Here is a 20248-nt window from a genome sequence, read left to right as displayed (position 1 = left end):
GTGTGTGTTCTTGTGGTGGACGCGGTAGCTAGCGAGCCCGCGGTCGTACCTGCGAGGGCTTTGATGCGCGAGCGCTCGAAGAGCCGTGCCGAGGTGTTGTCGTGGTCGAGGTCCTCGTCGGTGATCTCGAAGCGGGTGTTGACGCGGCTGTACTGCTGGGTGATCTCCGCACTGTCGAAGTCCGTGATGGACGCCATCATGGCGGCGGCCGGCGGGGGCGTGGCCGGTGTGAAGGGGTGGTGGGGGGGGTCACAGAGGAGTTGGAGGTCCAAGGATGGGGTGGGAGGGGGGAGCTGATGGAGCAGAGAACAGAACACAGATGTTAGGGAGGTGGGACCTGGGATGATGGAATGTCTTTGACGTCGATGAGAATATCCGTAAGGTAAGCTACTATCAGTCAATCACAACACCGATAATTTTTTGGAATATCATGACAACATCATAAAGCAGCTGAGGTTCTTGTGCATAAACTCAGACACTTCTAACTTTATTTGTATCTGTCGTCAGCGATAATACGCATTTTGGTCGATATTGGCCTTCAACATCGGTGGCAGATATATACGGTTCCTTCATAATCATAGAATGAAATGTGATTTACAGAGCTCCCTCCCTGCCCTCGCAGTGGGAGGAGAATCAAAACAAAGGAGCAGCTTTAGCGATCGGCTTTGTTGGCTTCGCTTCTCCTCCTGCTGTCGACCTTCAGACAAGGACGGGACGCGGCGGGGGCATCACCGTATGACAACCGACAGCAGAGGGAGATTAACTCTGTGTTTGTTCCAGTACAGATTGCCCCTGCCTTCCAGATAACCCTGTTGCTATCTGACCGACGGATAAAACGCGGTCAGATTTCTAAAATGAATGAATCAGAAACACGTCGAGGCCGGTAAAGGGGCCTCATTCGTCGGTTGGTATTCGTCGAGGCTCCATTTTGTCAGGCCCCTGGTCATGTGAGTGTTTGTCTGTGCGTAATGGCGGGCTTACGTTAGCCAGTGAGATAGCTCTATCTAGCCTCAACACACCCCTGTTATCACGCGGCCGTGCGCGCGGGGAGGGGGGGGGGTAGCCCCCCTCGCTACCACGGAACATGACGGAAGCGCCACTAACTCCTCCCCCCACCCTCCCTTCTTCTAACTCACGAGGTTTCAAACCAGAGAAAGCCCCTGTGTGTGTGCGCGTTGTGTGCGCGTTGTGCGTGTGTTGTGTGCGCGTTGTGTGTGCGTTGTGCGTGCGTTGTGCGGGCGTGTCACTGTCCTGTGGCGGCGTCAGTTAGACGTGGGACGTGACAGAGATCACCGCATGTAGTACACAGGACCACGGCGGGGCCGTCAGCGCCCCCTCTGGTGGACTTGCAAAGTGCAGGTGGAGAAATGAAGGATTCATTGAGTGATACTGACCTTCTGTCTCGTCACTTCTACTCTATATTATATCTATACTATACAAAAAACGACAAGAAACAGACCAACTCAGCTTATTTAGCATAATATATTGAATTGATCATTCTTATTTGATTCAATACAATTTTGCAGTAGCCCATCCTCTGCTTCAGTGCACCACTGATGCCTTGCCACGCGGATGTGGGGCAGAGGCCAGCCTGTTGACAGTTGAGCCTGTGACAGCCTCCAGGTCCCCCCCCCCCGTCTCCTCCTCTTCCTCCTCCTCCTCAGTGGGCTATCAGTGTTCCACAGGGTGCGTGTTATCAGCGTGTAGGGACGCTCCACCCACCGCTTTATGAGCGGTCCTTATCACTTCGTACTCAGGCCCGGGAGCCGGGACGCCTGGCCCGCACAGAAACCCCCTGATCGTCGATGGATCGCACCTCTATCGGCCCCCGTGTAGAATACATACGTTACGCGCCGCTTTCACCGCGCCGCGTGTAGGAAGTGTACCGATCAATTCGCATTGTGAAATGCCATGATGAGATTTTGAGGTATTTATCATTGTTAAGGTTTTTAAGGTCATTAAAAGAGGATGAATGGGAATCAGCGGCAGATGGCAGTCCTCTGATGCACAGCAGAGTATTGTTGTCGTGCCATTCCAGGGACACGCCAAATCGGGGCTGTGTGAAGCAACACTTCAGCTGCCATCCCCCTTACCCCGTCGGGGGGGGGCCTCCCACCCTTACCCCCCCCGCCCCCCCCCCACACACACACCCTTATCACAATGCCCAGTTTAAAAAAGGGACTGAATGATTCTGGGGAGACTCAACGTGAGGGAGAAGCAAAGTCACTGATAAAGTCTTATTGAAGGGCAGCCATGATAGGAATCTAGCAGGCTTATAAGGACTGACCTCCATGCGAGTCCGGGTCAAACCAACTGGAAGGGTCACCTTTAATGGCTGCCTTCACAAAAATATGTTTCTCTATCTCGGTCCTTCGTTCTTTGAAAGAAGTATCTAGTTTGTAAAATGATTTGAAATAAAAAGCAAATACTTGAAGTGAATACGTGAACTTATTGGAAGGGGACATCTTTAGATATAAGAGCCTGCCAAATCAAAAAAATATAAACAACCATTGTAAACAACGGGCATCCCACGTGCTGGTGGATGCTTGGGAGGGCGCCACATTATTCTGAGCGCGAGGCCAAACGCAGAGGATGAAATTAGAGAGAGGTGTGGTCAATATGTGGTTGACCCAAAATACGTGTGTATGACACGCAGTGTGTGTGTGTGTGTGTGTGTGTGTGTGTGTGTGTGTGTGTGTGTGTGTGTGTGTGTGTGTGTGTGTGTGTGTGTGTGTGTGTGTGTGTGTGTGTGTTTGTAATTGTAGATGAAACAACTGTGCTGTCCAGCCACTAGAACAAATCGTAGATATAAACACTATCGGGACGGAGATCAATAGACTACAAATGGGATGAGATGGGGGGGGGGGGGAGGCGAGACGCTCTATTGGGTAACTGCCTTAGGTCCGAAAAACCCATATAGACTCCACTTGTACGCGAAGCTGCCGATATCCCAAACTCACCAATCGATATGCATATTAATCGCCTGAAAAGGGTGAAAAAAAATACAGCAAGGCTTAACCTTTGTTTTGGATGTGGAGATATGAGGAGCAACCTACATTATGGGAGGCGATACGGAATCGATGCTGAACTATTCTTTGCCGACAGTTTACAACAAATGCCTCGGAGCGTCCAGCGCCAAACTCCAAACACGCACAGTGCACCATTTGGAGGAGTTCAGTTCAACTTGCTCTGAAATTGTTTGCATCAAACGCTGCAGAAGAGTTGCTAGGCCTTGGTCACCAAACCGATCGCACATTCAAGATAGGGGAGCGCACAAAGTTGCGCTTTGTGCGCGCATGCGCAGCCAGAGGGTTGCGTAGCTGCGCGTTCGTTAACATTCTAACGGGTCGAGCGGCGCCTAAATGGAATTGGTGTGGAATAACTAATGAACAATGTTCCCAAACAAAAACTTCTTCGACGAATGAACCACCCACAGCGATCATCGATCATCAAGTGAAATAGAGAATGAACATCGAGCGCTCGTCTTCTAGGCCTTCAGTCTGACAGGTGGTTTGAAGGAACTTTCTTAACTTACAAACAACTCCGACCAAACTCCAAACACGGAATCTAATGACTCTCAGTGTTAAAAAAAATGTGGCCACGGACAAATGCTTTTGTTTGTGGAACAAGGATCATTAGCGGAGGCTTTATTTACTCACTCGGCTCTGGATGCTGTCTGTGGGTCGAAGGCGTTTACGTTAAATCTTCTCCCTGCCAATAAACCAATTAAAATACAATCCCATTGAAGCACAATGTTCCCGGTCAGAGTCGCGGAGGAGAGGGTCCTGGAAAGGGGTCCTGGGACGGGGGGCTGTCGGTGCCGCGCATACTACGGTCATTCCCAAAGCGTGTGACCCACCCTGCGCGTTAAAAATAAAGCGCGGAGTACATGATCTGTGCGCGCCGCGGACGGACATTCCTCACATGAGCGGGTGACTCGAAATGGCACAGAGTTCTAGGTTCCCCCCCCTCCTCCCCCCGTACACACCCTCCCCAGCCTGCAGCTCTAATCACACACGCACCACAACCCCCCCCTCCTCCCCTCAAATGCCACGACGTCGATATAACGACTTCTTCCCCATTCACATAAACTCGTTCAAACGGGCCAAGAACCACCTGACTTAGAGTTAGGTAAAAAAGGTTTAGGAGCTTGGCTCGCTTTAAGTTTGAGTTGAATCGAATGAATTTTGTCTCACTATTGGTTTCCTTAGATTAGCAAGTTATTTAGAAGTGTTGGAAGGCTACCGTTTCCCTTGAAGTAAAAAGCAATAACTCACTTTCAAACATGTCAATTGTATTTATAAAAATAGCACATGCTAAAATTGCATAGCAATAACAATATGGAGGGATGACAGTAAAAAAAACAGATAGAAAAATGGATTAGGATCAACAAAATCTCAATCATAAATAACAAGGTTTTTTGACAATGATATAAGCATATAAAAAATAAAGACAAATAATAAAATTACACTTTAATGTAAAAAGTGGGTTCCTTCCTTCCTTCTTTCCCGTGAGGATCCGAACTTAAAAAAATATTCTTTCTTCTTCGTGGATTCCCAGAGAAACGCGTCTCACGGCCGCCCCAAACAAGGGCCTGACGTGAGCCAGACTGTGTGTTGTTGATTTAGTGTCTGGGCCCTCTCAGCCTGGCCGAATGGATACCGTTAGCTCAGGCCGTTGACACTATGCAGACGTGGTTCGGATCCGCCAGCTAGCCGTCGAGCTAGCAGCCAGCTAGCCGTCGGGCTAGCTCTGACTGCGTCTGCATAGCATCAACTGTGGACCAACGTCCCGATAGCTTAGAAAGGCATCTATTTTTTGGTGGTATCAATGAAATGAGTAAAATTTTGATAACTCAACACAACAAAACAATACACAATAATATCAATAAATATAAACTTCCAAATAAAATAATCCCTTTAACTCCTCAGACAAAGATTTGGGGGTAGGCTACTACTGTGATATAAAAATATTTTTCTTGCTTCTTTAAAAAAAGACAATATCCTCGGTGCATAGGGCTGCGCTAGATCCTGACGCCTGTGTTATACTCCCTCCTCAAACTACAGATAACCATGTTTAGCTGAAACATGTTTATATTAAAGCTACTCATTAAGAGCATCAGTCTTCACGTCAATAGCTTTTCATGCTGTTCTGCATTTCTTTTGCGAGACACAAGACAGAAAGGGTGAATTTGCTAGCAAACGCTAGCCGTTGAGCTCCGCAATCCCACCTGCTTCTCTCCAGGCTTCGTTGGTGATAGGTGAGGCATTTACACGTTTAACATGCCGTCTAGACAGTCTTTCCCTAGAGTAGTCTAATAGTTAGTGCAACATTAGCTACGCGGAGTGGCTAAACCCGCTGGAAACCTTAACCTAAGTCGTCATACAGTGGGTCGAAAACCACGACAGTCTTTGGCGTGGTTGTGTCATTGATTGTAACAAGCGTTCAAAATAATACATTGTCGCAAGCGCAACCAAAAAAAAACATCATGAGTGAAGATTGCGTCGAAAGAATACCATTGTACAAAAGAAAGCTGCATGGGTATCAGTAATGAACAATAGATCATTGCTCTGGATAAAAGTAATGCTCAATAATACTAATCATGAAAATAAGGTCAAGGCAATAAGGTCTTGGTGCAAATTAGAAAGATAAGCAAAGGACGGGTCTGGGGTCAAATGTCACTGCAACTCGCGCTCTCATTGGTCAGTTGGGTCGGCCCGGAGGAGGGCTCACTGCAACTCGCGCTCTCATTGGACGGCGGGTTAGCCCGGAGGAGGGCTCACTGCAACTCGCGCTCTCATTGGACGGCGGGTTAGCCCGGAGGAGAGCTCACTGCAACTCGTGCTCTCATTGGACGGCGGGTTAGCCCGGAGGAGGGCTCACTGCAACTCGCGCTCTCATTGGACGGCGGGTTAGCCCGGAGGAGAGCTCACTGCAACTCGTGCTCTCATTGGACGGCGGGTTAGCCCGGAGGAGGGCTCACTGCAGCTCGCGCTCTCATTGGACGGCGGGTTAGCCCGGAGGAGGGCTCACTGCAACTCGCGCTCTCATTGGACGGCGGGTTAGCCCGGAGGAGGGCTCACTGCAACTCGCGCTCTCATTGGTCCGTTGGGTCGGCCCGGAGGAGGGCTCAGTGCCACTCGCGCCCTCATTGGTCCGTTGGGTCGGCCCGGAGGAGGGCTCAGTGCCACTCGCGCCCTCATTGGTCCGTTGGGTCGGCCCGGAGGAGGGCTCAGTGCCACTCGTGCCCTCATTGGTCCGTTGGGTCGGCCCGGAGGAGGGAGCCCAGCTCAGCGATGACGGCCGCGTGTCTGCGGGCCACGGAGCCTAGCAGTCTGGGAGGGAGGGACGGAGACCCCAGGTCAACCTGGAGGGGGGGGAGAGGGGGGAGGACAGGGGAGAGGGGGGGAGAGGGGAGAGGGGCGAGGGGGGGAGAGGGAGGAGAGGGGAGAGGGGGGGGAGGGGGGGAGGAGAGGGGAGAGGGGGGGGAGAGGAGGGTCAGGAGTTTGGCGACCAAGGATTTGGTCTCCTGATTATACAGGATTGTCATCATAGCTGTCTATCATACACCATCTCCCCCCTCTCTCTATCTGGGGGAGGAGGAGAAGAGAGGAGGGAGAGGAAAGGAGAGCAGAGGAAGGGAGGAGGAGAGGAGGCAAAGGGGAGTGGAAAGAAGGAGGGAAGGAACATAGGGACAGGGCAAAGGAAGAGAGGAGAGGGAGAGAGGAGAGGAGGGGAGAGAGCATGGGGAGAATATATGCAACAGAGGAGAAGAGAGGAGCCAGGGAGAAGAGAAACCGACTGGAAGCAGCCTTTCACCCCACCCCACCCTCCTGTCCCACCTGGAGCAGGTACACCACCCTGACGACCTCACGCCCGCCGCGTGTGATTGGCTCAAGGAGCCAGGCGCTGGGCATCATCTCGCCGCGCACGGCGTCTGCGCTGGGCCGGGGGAGGGACTCCTCCAACACCGACTGCAGAGCCAGCACATGAACACCCACCTGCACACACACAGCACTGGGGGATGACCTTTCAATCTTTGGTTTATTATGTTACTTTCTGGAGCTGTTCTTCCCCGTCTCCTCCTCTGCTCCCTGTCTGCACTCCTTCAAGCTCCTTCGCACTGTTTTTCTCCTCTCCCCTTCTCGCTTCGCCTCTCCTCCTCTCCCCTTCTCGCTTCGCCTCTCCTCCTCTCCCCTTCTCGCTTCGCCTCTCCTCCTCTCCTCTCCTTCTCTCTCCTCTCCTCCTCTCCCCTCCTTCTATCTCCTCTCCTCCCCTCTCCCAATGTCTCCTCTCCTTCCTTTCTCTGCTCTCCTCTCCCCTCCCCATGTCTCCTCTCCCTCCTCTCCTCTCTCCTCTCCCCTCCCCATGTCTCCTCTCCTCTCTCCTCTCCCCTCCCCATGTCTCCTCTCCCTCCTCTCCTCTCTCCTCTCCCCTCCCCATGTCTCCTCTCCCTCCTCTCCTCTCTCCTCTCCCCTCCCCATGTCTCCTCTCCCTCCTCTCCTCTCTCCTCTCTCCTCCCCATGTCTCCTCTCCCTCCTCTCCTCTCCTCTCCTCTCCTCTTCCCATGTCTCCTCTCCCTCCTCTCCTCTCTCCTCTCTCCTCCCCATGTCTCCTCTCTCTCCTATCTCTCCTCTCATCTCCTTTTGCACAAAGGTCAGCTATATAAACTATTTCTAAACCAGCACAAAACAAAACATTGTTTCATGTGATGTGTGTGTCTGCGCACACGCGCTACTGTGTTTGAGTGTGTGTGTGTTTGTGTATTTGTGTGCGTGTGTGCTTGGGTGTGCGCATGGGTATGAGTGTGTGTAGAGTGAGGGGGCACCTGTTTGGACGTGACGCTGATGCAGCAGAAGTCTCTGGGCTGGCTGAGATGGCAGACCGACGCATTTGTGAGCAGATAAACTATGAGAGAGAGAGAGAGAGAGAGAGAGAGAGAGAGAGAGAGAGAGAGAGAGAGAGAGAGAGAGAGAGAGAGAGAGAGAGAGAGAGAGAGAGAGAGAGAGAGAGAGAGAGAGAGAATTCACTTAGTCACAGCAGCAGGTAGGTTAGTCTTCGACATAAAAAAATCAAAGAATGTGAAAACCCAAATGAAATGAATTAATGTTCAAAAAAATTAACTACAAATGTTCTTGATTAACTAATTACATTGTTCAAACACCAAAAACTGTTTAAAAATAAATGTCCTGCAATTAGTTTACTTTTTACTGATTGAATCTTTTCATCTCAAGCTTGGCGAAAATCCCTACAAAAACAATCCAACTTGGATCCCTTCTAATCGGGCCGTGTGATTCGGTGGTGTTTCCGTTGTGCTCACCCAGCTGTGTGCTGCCATCTAGTGGCCGCGTCCAGGCGGAGCGCACCGCGGGGTTATAGAGGTGGCTGTGGGCGGGCTGCCGGAGCAGGTCCCAGAGGTCGGCTAGGGGCCTGTCCAGCTCTCCCGCCCCCAGGAACCCGTGGACCGTTGGGCTGGAGGAGGGCCGGTAGTAGGCCTGGACCCCTCGCTCTTCCCCCTGGTGCCTACGGGGGAAACACATTCTGAGGTTCAGCGTTTGGTTTTTGTCGGGTACGACATGAAAACATAGATCTGTAGAGCACGCAAAGGTCAAATGGAAACAAACAAACTATACAGAAGTAATGAAATTAATAAAACGTAAATTGTAACGATAAACAAATATAACTTTAAGGCGAAGATCCTGAAATGACAATCAATTTTGAATCGGGAATTGATTATTCGAAAATCCATTTTCAATCGAATCAGGAGCCAAAGAATACAAATCAAATCTCCTCATAGTTAATGGGTCTCAATAGAGGGCATCATAGATGATTATCGTGTGGTGTCATTGGGACACGCCCACCTCCAGCCAGCCGACGCCTTCCCCACGAGCAGATTGGCCGTGTCCGCTGCAGCAGCCAATCGGATCTGCAGAGAGGGGAGCTTCCTGGTTATCATTATAAAAACAGCCAATCACAGCCTTATATACTCCACATATAGTTAATTGATATAATATAGGGCAATGAGATAATTTGATAAAATGAAGATTAGGTGCGATGAGAAGTGTAATCTCAACAACATATCGGGAATAATTTCTTTGTTTGATGTTTGCTTATTGTAATCTTTGAGATTTAGATGAGATTGAATATGTTTCTTATTTTATTCGCTTTGTTCAATATGTCATTCTTGGATCTGATTGATTGACAGCCGGTCGACGGTCAATGAAGGACAGGAAGTAGCTAGAAGGCGGGGAGGGGAAACCGTTCTACCTCCTGGAGGGCGTGGCTCAGCAGACCGGACGCCACGTCCTGATAGGCTGCTGAGATGGAGGAGGCGGAGCCGAAGGAGCTGGATCGCTGGCGGGGTTGGCCGGCGGTGGAGGGCGAGGAGGTGAGGAGGGGTTTGAACCCGGACCCCGGAGATTCTGGTACCGAGACACACAGGGCGGTCAGACCGAGGTAGTGGGGTCCACCCCCCGACGCGTGCGGAACGACCCACGCAGGAGATCGGGGATTTCCGAATCCGTTTTTCTGAGCTTCCCGATTTATGGATTGTGCATACAATGGTTTCAAAGCTGAAGCCGTTGACAGCTTAGTTCACAGTTGAACGGACTTGTGTGTGAACATAAACACAGCCTGGGGACACGTTAACTAAGATTACAACCAACGTCGACGCTGGCTCTCATTAGAGCTGCTCTTTAAGCGAGGCCTGCTCTTTAATGAGTCCACTGATGTCTCTCTGGGTGAAAGCATCGCTAAATGGTGAGCTAGCCCAGGGCCGAACTTCACACGGAGAACGATGTCAATGGTTCGAGTTGTATTAGAGAGGCTGATATTAAATCAGGCTTTATTATTCACAAGCATGCCAAAAAGTACCACAATTAAAATATAATTCTTCGGGATTGTTGTATTTCTACATCCACACATGAATAAATCCGGTGAGCTTCCTACCCTGAGTAGACAGCCAGCATCGTTGGCCCCGTGAACCCTGAGAGACACACAGAGGAGGATGACCCCTGACCTTCGACCCCTCGTCATGGACCCCTGGCTCCTGTAAAGCAACACAACCAAAAGCAACAATGATCACAAAAGGGGGATCTAATTTAACCGGTCCACTAATCGCCGGGTACGTTGTACAGACGTTACTTTATACTGCAGCCAAGTTCAAACCCGTCCTCAGTGATGACTCCCAAACCGTTATAAAATACAGAAGGCTGAACATCAGGTTTAACGTGGACGTATTCACAGCCCTGACCTGTAAGGGGGGGGGGGGGCAGTCTGACCTGTAAGGGGGGGGGGGGTGCAGTCTGACCTGTGGGGAGGGGGGGTGCAGTCTGACCTGTGTGGGGGGGGGCAGACTGACCTGTGGGGGGGGGTGCAGTCTGGTGGGGTCCTGCAGCAGGGTCGTGTGTCCGCTGACGTAGCCTGAGGTTTGCCCCGAGGACAGGCTGAGGCTGGAGCCGGTGCACAGGGTACTGCTGCTGGTCCCGGGACACAACCGGGCCTCGTCCTGCAGAAGACACCCAACAGGGACTCACAATACAGCAGTACACAGGTAGTACTGCAACAGGGACTCACAATACAGTAGTACACAGGTAGTACTGCACCATGGACTCACAATACAGTAGTACACAGGTAGTACTGCACCATGGACTCACAATACAGCAGTACACAGGTAGTACTGCACCATGGACTCACAATACAGCAGTACACAGGTAGTACTGCAACAGGGACTCACAATACAGCAGTACACAGGTAGTACTGCAACAGGGACTCACAATACAGTAGTACACAGGTAGTACTGCACCATGGACTCACAATACAGTAGTACACAGGTAGTACTGCACCATGGACTCACAATACAGCAGTACACAGGTAGTACTGCACCATGGACTCACAATACAGCAGTACACAGGTAGTACTGCAACAGGGACTCACAATACAGTAGTACACAGGTAGTACTGCAACATGGACTCACAATACAGCAGTACACAGGTAGTACTGCAACAGGGACTCAAAATACAGCAGTACACAGGTAGTACTGTAACAGGGACTCACAATACAGTAGTACACAGGTAGTACTGCACCATGGACTCACAATACAGTAGTACACAGGTAGTACTGCAACAGGGACTCACAATACAGTAGTACACAGGTAGTACTGCAACATGGACTCACAATACAGCAGTACACAGGTAGTACTGCACCATGGACTCACAATACAGCAGTACACAGGTAGTACTGGACCATGGACTCACAATACAGTAGGACACAGGTAGTACTGCAACAGGGACTCACAATACAGCAGTACACAGGTAGTACAGCAACATGGACTCACAATACAGCAGTACACATATGGTACAGCTACAGGGACTCACAATACAGTAGTACACAAGTATTACAGTGCACTCACACATGCACACAGTGGATCTCCAAACCGAACACATTTGCCATTCAGCAGACATCTTAGAATACCATTCTTCTCTTAGAATAGCATTCTTAGCCCCAGCGGGGTTCAAACCCCTGACCCTAGGTGGTGTTAAGGGTGCTACCAGTTGAGCAACACTGGGCCGCTACTGTATATTGTTGTAATATTCACATCGTCTAGTAAAATGAGTGCGTCTGATGTCTTTCATTTCACGCATTGAAATATGCATAAACCCAATCAAATAAAGAGGGAATAAACAAGTATAATTGTTTTTACTTCAGCACAAAAATACTAAAACAATGTTGAGGCAAATTGAAGGAACACATTAAAAAAGTCCCGTTTACTTCAGAAAAACTGCCTCCCTATAATTTGGGGAAATCAGTGCTCTGTTATGACACACAATTAGGGGACGGAAGCCGGCCGGGCATCCCAATTAGGACTCCACAATGAGCACACCTGCACCGACCGAGCAATCAACACCGGCTAACGAGACGCCGGCGGCCGTCAGACGCACCTCGGTGCCGGCGGCCGTCAGACTTACCTCGGTGCCGGCGGCCGTCAGGCGCACCTCGGTGCCGGCGGCCGCGCCCTGGAGCCGGGGCCGCCTCCTCTCCAGCTCCGTGCGCTGGCGAAGCCGCAGCCGGGCCCGCGAGAGCTCGCCGCGCGCCTCCTCCCGGGCTCGGCCGTAGTCCCGGAGGAGGTGCTGGATCTCCGAGGAGTAGCGGCCCTCACCTGGCAGAGGCACCTGGGCTCTGAGGGGGGGGGCGGGGGGGGGAACAGCGCTTCAGTGTGTTGATGATACTGGCCTAAAGAAGGTTTCAATGTATGTTGGCATTAATGACCTTTAGACACTTTCAATGTAATTTAATATTACTGACCTATCGATAGTTTTAATCTATGTTAATGACCTATAGAAACTTCATATACTTACATTTTTTGATTCACAATACTTAATACTTACTTTCTTTAATTTGATCATCAATATAAATTAATATAGAATAATATAGAATATTCATCTCACTGTAAGCTACCCAAATCCAATTCCCAAGTAAATAAAACATTTTAAATAAAAGTACCTTTTATTTAAAATGTAAAATTAAACAGCTGCATTCCTTATATCCTAAACTGTGTTAGTCTTGAGAACAGACTCGTGAAAACCGACCAATAAGCGTGCTGTGTGCCATATGGTCTTACCTGGTGCTGTCTGACACCTCCGGGCAGAGTGGCTGTGCTTGATGAGTAATAGGCCCGCCCCCCTGAGAGCAGGTCACGCCCCCCTGGGAGCAGGCTCCGCCCCCCTGTGAGCAGGCCCCGCCCCCCTGGGAGCCATCCCTGCTGGGACTCAGGCTGTGGGCCCTCCGGTAGCTCTGGAGCCTGGCCTCTCTCTCCTGGAGCCTGGCCTCTCTCTCCTGCCTCAGCCCGTCCACGCTGCGTCGGTGTCTGGGAGGGAACAGGGAAGGGAGACCATACACATCAACGTGGATGAGACTTGAGAAGAATTGATAGGATGTTTAGGATGATTTGGCCGCTAAAAATATATGTTGACTTGACGTGGATTCGATCTATCGATCAAAAGATCAGTGGCAATTTTCAGGAATATTAAAGTAAATCCGCCTTGAATTGCAATTCTTTTTCTGATGTAACACCTGCATTTCCAGTCTAATAAAGGTGATCTTTGTGCAAATAATATAATTCACGTAGATTAAATAGATGCTCATAAACCATTGAGGATAAGTTTGATATTTTCATCATTCATGTTTGAGATAACATGAACACCTAACAACACATTCATCTGTTCCAGATATTCAAACAGGTTTCCAAGTGAAGCCGTACGGACGCCGCCTCACCTGTGGTAGCGCTGCTGCCCGGTGGGCGTGGCCCCCGCTGGCTCCGCCTCCTCCCAGGCCGCAGGCGACAGCAGCCTCAGCAGGGCGTCGGTCTCCCCGAGGCCGTGGTGCAGCCTGGCCTCCGCCAGCTCCACCGTCAGCTGGGGGGGGCCGGCCTCCGCCCGCACCCAGGCCATGACGCGCTCCCTCTCACGCCGCAGCCTCTCCACCTCCCTCGCCGCCCCCCCCCTCGGCCCCGCCTCCGCCGGCTCCTCCCACTCCTCCCGGCGGCCGGTGGCCACGCCCCCCTGCTGCTGGGCGTCCGTCAGGGGAGTGGTCCGTCTGTCCGGGTGACAGGCGGACGTGGGGCCGACGCCGACGCCCGACCAGTGGCTGAACTTGTTGTGCATGGGCAGGTCCTCTGGGAGCCGACCCCCAAGGTGGGGGGGGCCGGTGGGGGCTGCAGGAGGAGGAGGCGGGGACACGCTGGCGACGGGTCTCGCATTGAGGAGGATGTCGGTGTTGGACTCGCTGGGCGCCGTGGAAACGGCGTCGTCCTCCGGGGTCGGAGCCTCGCTGGACGAGGAGGAGGCGGCGTTCCCGTGGCGACCGCGGCCGACGGAGTCGTCCCGGGTACTCCTGTCGTCACGGAGATCCGTGTCCTCCTGACCGCATGCGTCGCCGAGACGACCTCCAGGAAAGGGATAGCTCCGTCTCGTGATGCCGCCACAGGAAGTAGAAGTTCGATGCGGGGGGGGGCTTTTCGCAGAGCCGCCGTTGGAGCTGATGGGGTCGTTGTTGTTCTCTTCCTCTGGGATGATTTTCCTTTTAACGTTTCTATCAACGTGGGACTGAAGGCCTGTTGAAGTGATCCCCGCTCCCTTCGAGTTCGTTCCACTCACGCTTTCCACTGATGTTGATTCGACTGATTTATTTGAGGAAACATCGCCGAATAATCGGTCCATTGCATCTCGGTCCCAAACGAACATGCTTCCATTGTGTTTTCCGGGGGAGGGTGTAGAGTGTTTCCCGTTTGACTCGGTGCTCTTGCTGGAGCCCAGGGTGACAATGGGCGACGAGGCCCTGTCCGTGTACCTTGTCTGTCCCACGCAGCACGAAGACCGCCCGGGATTCACAGACGGAGTGGGGTTTGATAACCTGTGGCCGGTTTGAGAGAATCCTCGACTTTTGGTAACTGCCGTGCTTTGCTTCGAGTTGCTTGACCGAGCGGACGCTGTGTGACAACTTTTGGTTTTGGTCGGTTTCTCCACAGCGGTCAAGCTGTGTGAGGCCTGATTCAGAAGATGATTCTCCACGCTTTCTTTTGCAGCCAACGTGTCTATCTTCAGGTCAGACCCACTCCATTTCCTGTCCTCCGATCTGGCTTTTTCCATGACCACACCGGGACATCTCTCCCCATGGGAAACACTAAGTACATCAGAACCGATCACTGTGACTATCACGTTGACCTCATGGGGTCTGGCCCTCTCTGGAGGTGAAGACCATCGCTGGGGGATGTCTTTAACAAAAGACGTGAAGGTTGCTTCAGTCTGGATCCCGATATCAAAGGACGTATTGGTCCGGATGGGGTCTTTAAGCTGACGCTGTGGCCCGGTGAAATCCGAAACGTTGACCTTTCTCCTTGGACTGGGTTCCCCTGTCCTCATTCCCTGGACATCTCCCAGCAGGTCCGAGGTGCTGTGGATCAGCTGGGAGAGATGGGCGGACATGTTCTCCATGCTGGCCCAGGTGGGAGTATCTCTAATGTCCTCTTTGGTTCTAGTGGTCGGTACGTGGGTTCTGCTCCTCTGGTGCCGCTGGTTCCTGCCGAGTTCGGGAACCCGGGCGGTCGTAGTCCGGGACCCTCGAGAGCCCCCGAGGGCCTTGGTCACACCACCCTCGGTCTGGGTGCCGTGGTCCTCAAACCTCCTGGGTCTTTGAGCTGGGCTCACGTCGACACCAGACTCTCGCTCCGAAGAGTAGAGCAGCATGATGTCGTCCACGCGTCCGGAGCTGTTGGCGCTCGGACAGGAGGAGCCGCTGTTCAACGAGAGGCTGGCGAGGCCGTGGTCGAGACCAGACGACTGCTGACACGACGCGTCTGAGACGCGGTGAGGTGCGGTCCTTCCTCGCCCGCGCCAGTCCTCGCCGCTGCTGAGCGTGCTGGAGAGACCCTTGTGGTTGGCGAAGGTGCTCAGGTGGGAGTGGAAGGGGGAGTTCTGCCTGTTTAAGCCGTTGTCGACGCTACAGCATCTCGCCATGCGCTTCTCAGCGCTGTTCAACAGTGGAGATTTGGAGGACAGGTCGACTGCGCTGCCAAACACCGGGGTCTTGTAACACTGATGGGGCGAGCAGTCTTCCTGCCACTGGCGAGCGAAGGGGTTGATGTCACTGGAGGCAAAATGCATCCGAGACTCCTGCGGTGCTCCGGGGCGATGGGATCGGCTCACTTTGAGATGGGGCGTGGTTCTCTCCCTATTTGGGGTTCTCATTGGTTGAGGTGCTGAAAGATGGCCCTTGGGGCAACGCTCCCTGGCTTGTCCCGGGTATATACCTGGATCCTGAGTAGAAAGGGTCTCCACTAGGGAAATACCGTCTGACCTTATTCTAGAAGTAGCTCTCTGGTTGCCTCCTGTTTGAGCGACCCTTGACTGACTAGACTTTAACTGCGTGGATTCGGGCCGACTGCGATGCACCCTGGTTGGGGGCTCATCTTCCTCGTCTGACGAGGATCGGACTGCGGAATCCGAAGAGGAAGAGGAGTCTGGGTGAACCAGGGCATTGGACCTTCTCAATCTCTTAGGCCTCCCCTTCCTGTGCTGGGAGGCGTGGTTCCTCTGCTTGGTGGGACCCTGTATGGACACGTTGCTCTTTGAAACATCTCCTCCAACAGCACACGTGTTCCCCGCCGGATTCCGTGGCAGAGAAGCGATGGTGTGACGATCGTTGTTGCTGATAGTCGATGGAACCTGGGATTCTGTAATATTTGTATTTCTCCCCATTATGTCTGTCGTGTTGTTTTGCAGACAGTTGTCAATTATGCAGTGCTCGTTCAACCACTTTGCAATTTCATGATTGTTGTTGTGATAATTCATATTCACCACACACGTCTGAGCAGAGCTGTTTGAAAGGCTCTTATCACTTTTGGTAACGTGCCAGTTTCCAGGCATTCTCTCCGTTTTCAGTTCCCTGCTCTCATTAGCCAAATATCCAGGGATGTCTCCAGGTGACTTCACTGAGCCACTGCTGCTTTGACGGCGTGGCCCAGACAGGTGCACTCCTCCATCATAGAGCGATGTCATGGCAACAGAAACATGGGGGCCATCTTTGGAAGGATGACCTGTCTCTAACTCTGAGGTTTGGTTTGCATTAGGTTTCGGTTTGCATGAATCAACATCTTCATCCGTAAGAGCTGAGGCTGAATGTTCACCGAGACACAGCATGTCAGGGAAGACGTACTGAGGTGGTGGGGTGTCGGGTTTCAAGACCGGGGTAGCCGGACACGCCTGTCGTCTGACGGATTGTGTGGGGCCAATATTGAGACGGGCAGGAGTAGGATGACATGTTTCTGCCCGTGTTACCCTGTCTCCGTCACTCAGAGCGAATGGCGGATACGTCTCCAGAGACGCTCGTGGCCCACGTCGGGAGGGAATCCTATCCTGGAACGGGAGGAGGACCGGGAGCACACAGCTGGAAGGATCTGTCTCTGCCTTATCGGAGAGAGAACCATCACCATTCAGTGGGATGTCTGACGCTGTCTCTGTGACGTTTGGAGCACGCTCCGTCGCTGCCGTTTCTTCGGCAGGCGGATGTATCTGGTCGTCGCTCCCCGAAGCCGTTTCTCTGTTCTGCGTGTCCGACCTCGTGTCCCGCTGAACCCCACCCTGTGGTACGGAGCGGCGTTCGGTAGAGGCGACCGCCGCTTTCATCCGATCCCCTCCTTCATCTCTCGACGGCGTTCCTCTCCCTCCCGTCGACTCAGCAGCGCCGCGGGGGGGCTGAGCCGTGGCCCGGGTCCACTCTGAGACCGGGGTCTCCGCTGGGCCTTGCGGCGGCAGGGCGAAGGGGGTCTCCTCTGAGTGGGGGGTCTCCTCTGAGTGGGGGGTCTCCGCCGAGCCGTGCGGCGGCAGGGCGGTCAGGCTGTGCCTTCTGCTCTGCCCGGCGTTATCCCGGCCCGTCAGAGAGGCCGATGTGAGGTGTCCTCTCACCACCTCGGCGATGCGGAGATCGATGGCGCTGCAGATGGCGTCCCAGTGACGCACCGGCTTCCTCCCATCCGGTTTACCTTTCCGGTCGACGATACCGACCGACGTTCCGAATCGCTTTTCCAAACCGGTCGTCTTATCTTTCTTTCTGTCTGCTTTGATTCCTTCCGAATCTCCGACAGAGATACTCCATGAGGAGCGGGTATCGTTGCTTTTAGGACCTTGATCCGGCAACGCCTTGTTCCGGTCAGTCTGGTTCCAGTCAGCCTTGTTCCGTGTCTGCCTGCTTGTTGGCTGGGACTCTATCCGGGCCTTCAGGTTAGCACGGTCCGAATCGCGGCTGGGAATGTCCTCATCCCCGTCGGGGGATTTCTCTTCTGTGTCACTGTTCTCGCTGAAGCCATCGGACCGACCGACTTCCCGCCTGCCGATTTGCGTGTGACAGAACGATTCTGGGGACCCTTCGTCGCTCCTCTTCGGGATCTTCAAGCCCCCGGCCACCGTCCCTTTGAGCTCCTTGTTCCTCTTTCTGGAGCTTTTACTAAGAGATCTAACAGGCTCAAGTTCAGAGCGGGGGGGTTCCGGCGCGAGCTGTGATTGGTCCCCTGGGATGGAGACGTCTTTGGTATCGGGGTTCTCGTATGGCTTCACCTTGTTTGACTTCTCAGTTTCGTGGGGATTGACCGGTACGTTACCCTTCTTGGAGAGGTCATGGACTACAGGGTGTGTTTGTTCATAGGACTCTGATGGATGACCGAAGGGGAAGACAACCGTCTCAGAGGAGTTGGTCGCACCGGTAGTCTCCATCAGGGTCACGCCCTTTAAAGCATGATCGAATTTGATTGGCTGCTGGCTTGTCAGGTTAATATGGCAAATCTCATTACTAGCAAATGAAAGACATTCACTTCTCTCTGCAGTGGGTAATCCATCTTGGCATGCATAGGTTTGAACATCTACTGTTATCTTCTGCACACTTTCGAATAGCTTATTGTGTTGTGTGAGTCTTCTGCCATCATCATCAAGCCCAGTATCCCCTATTAACCTTAAAACATTCCCTGGTTCTGGAGGTGTTTCAGTGTCTGGAAAATATATGCCTGACAATTGGGCAGGAGCCTTGAGGTTCTGATCCTCCACGGTGACATGGACTCCTTCAGAGCTGCAGGACTCTGTGGAAGTACAGCTCCTCAACTTGCTCTGAGCGTCTGAACGTTCTAGGCTGATCAGTCTCGGGCTGCTGCTACCGTTGCTGTTGACGTCCCCTGCTCGGTACAGGGCATTCTTCCGGCAGGCTGCAGGACATTCCCCGGAGACCCCGGGACTGTCGGCCGCCTCGGTGGAAGACCAGCCGTCGGTTAGGACCAGCTGAAGATCCGGTTCCCTCAGGCTGCAGCTGCTCAGAGAGCGAGGGCTGCTCAGAGAGCGAGGGCTGCCAGTGAGGGCGGTCCGCCTATCAGCCGGCTCTTCCTTTGGCTTTTGAACAGCGGCCTCCATTGCGGATCCGGTTTCCACTCTGGCTTTCGTGTCAAGGCAGCCATTTCGTCTCCAACAGGCCTCTGCTGCTCTTCCCTGAGTACTTTCACCGTAGGCATGTCCCGGAGCAGTGCCGATGTTAGATATCTTGATGTGCCTAAGGAGATGACGGGAGGAGTCCGTCAGCCGTGTGTGCAAGGGCACCCCTACCCTGGTCACCCTAGAGCGCAGGGTGCCGCCCTCTGGTGCCAAAGAGTCTCTGGACATCTGGCTGTCCACGCTGTCGCTCTCGCTCCCCAGAGCCTCCTCATGTCTCAGTTGTTCCACCAGCGCGGTGGCGTACGCTGAGGACAGGGAGTCCACGGAGAGGAGGCTGTCGCAGTCCGACGACCCTCCGTCACGTTCCCCCCCTGCGTCCTCCGCCCATCCGGCCAGGCCCAGCCTCTCCACCCAGGAGCTGGTCTTGCTCATCAGGGCCTCCATGCTGCGCCAGCGGCGGTGTGTCCCATCCTCGGGGAACGTCTTTCGGTCCAACTCCTCGCAGGAGACGGTGGTTTTAAGAGCGTGCTGGTTTCTGTTCGTCATGCCGGCGTCTGTCAGGCTCCGGTCTCTGCTGATCTTCCTCTGGTGAATTCTGTTCGTTCTGCCGACCGGTTTGGGGTTCCTTCGTCCATTCCCCACTGGCGGCGGCGGCTTTCTGAACACTTTGGACAGTGCTGTCTTCAAACCCGGTCCTACAGATCGAGAGAAAACCTTCCGGATTGTTCCGAGCCCTTTATTGCCTCCTTGAGTCCTGACGTCCGCACACGCAATCTTCTGGACTTTGGGGTTTTCGACAGATGGATCCTTTTCCTTCTCATTGCTTATAGGCTGTACGGCAGTCCTTTGAGGTGACTTCAGACTCCCTCGGGGGTTCTGATTGGTCTTGAAGGTCAGGCTCCGGTTTGTGAGGAGCGGTTTCCTCTCTGGGCGTTCCTGGTAGCTGCGGGCCGGGGGGGACTCCCTGACACTTTGTTTGAGGTTTTCAGAGGAACCGTCTCTGCTCCTCGCTGCCTGACTCTGTCCCGATGACGCCCCGGCGGAACAGCTCCTGGTCCTCTCTCGAGGCAGACACTCGTCCGAAAGCCACTCCCTGCCAAAGCAATCCCCGCTCCTGGAGGGATCCACCGGCAGCTCTGTGGATCTGTTCCTCTTAAGGTAGCGGCTGCAGGACGGGGAATGAAACACAAATGAAAGTTCGATCACATCTAAACACAGTAACACCGTCATGGTGTTTCGGCCGAACACGCCAACCCCAATCGGCCACAACTCCAGCCACGCCC

The 20248-nt window shown here is 53.1% G+C and overlaps 1 protein-coding gene across 1 annotated transcript in view; it reads right to left on the bottom strand.

The window, feature by feature from the left end:
* Window positions 1-4279: 4279 nt before the first annotated feature.
* Window positions 4280-20248, bottom strand: part of stard9 (StAR-related lipid transfer (START) domain containing 9) — a 49831-nt gene continuing 33862 nt past the window's right edge. The window contains exons 22-32 of the mRNA XM_056589819.1: window positions 13273-20130; window positions 12620-12865; window positions 11967-12177; window positions 10361-10507; window positions 9949-10048; window positions 9268-9422; window positions 8862-8926; window positions 8321-8523; window positions 7829-7908; window positions 6843-7001; window positions 4280-6367 (exon numbers count right to left, since the gene is read on the bottom strand). Coding sequence (XP_056445794.1) covers window positions 6251-6367; window positions 6843-7001; window positions 7829-7908; window positions 8321-8523; window positions 8862-8926; window positions 9268-9422; window positions 9949-10048; window positions 10361-10507; window positions 11967-12177; window positions 12620-12865; window positions 13273-20130 — 8341 coding nt within the window. The 3' untranslated portion in view covers window positions 4280-6250. The remainder of the gene's footprint in view (window positions 6368-6842; window positions 7002-7828; window positions 7909-8320; window positions 8524-8861; window positions 8927-9267; window positions 9423-9948; window positions 10049-10360; window positions 10508-11966; window positions 12178-12619; window positions 12866-13272; window positions 20131-20248) is intronic.

This window comes from Gadus chalcogrammus, chromosome 5 (genome assembly GCF_026213295.1).
Source record: "Gadus chalcogrammus isolate NIFS_2021 chromosome 5, NIFS_Gcha_1.0, whole genome shotgun sequence".
NCBI classification, from domain to species: Eukaryota; Metazoa; Chordata; class Actinopteri; order Gadiformes; family Gadidae; genus Gadus; species Gadus chalcogrammus.
Note: the sequence above shows the minus strand (reverse complement) of the source record. Positions and strands in the feature narration are given on the sequence as shown.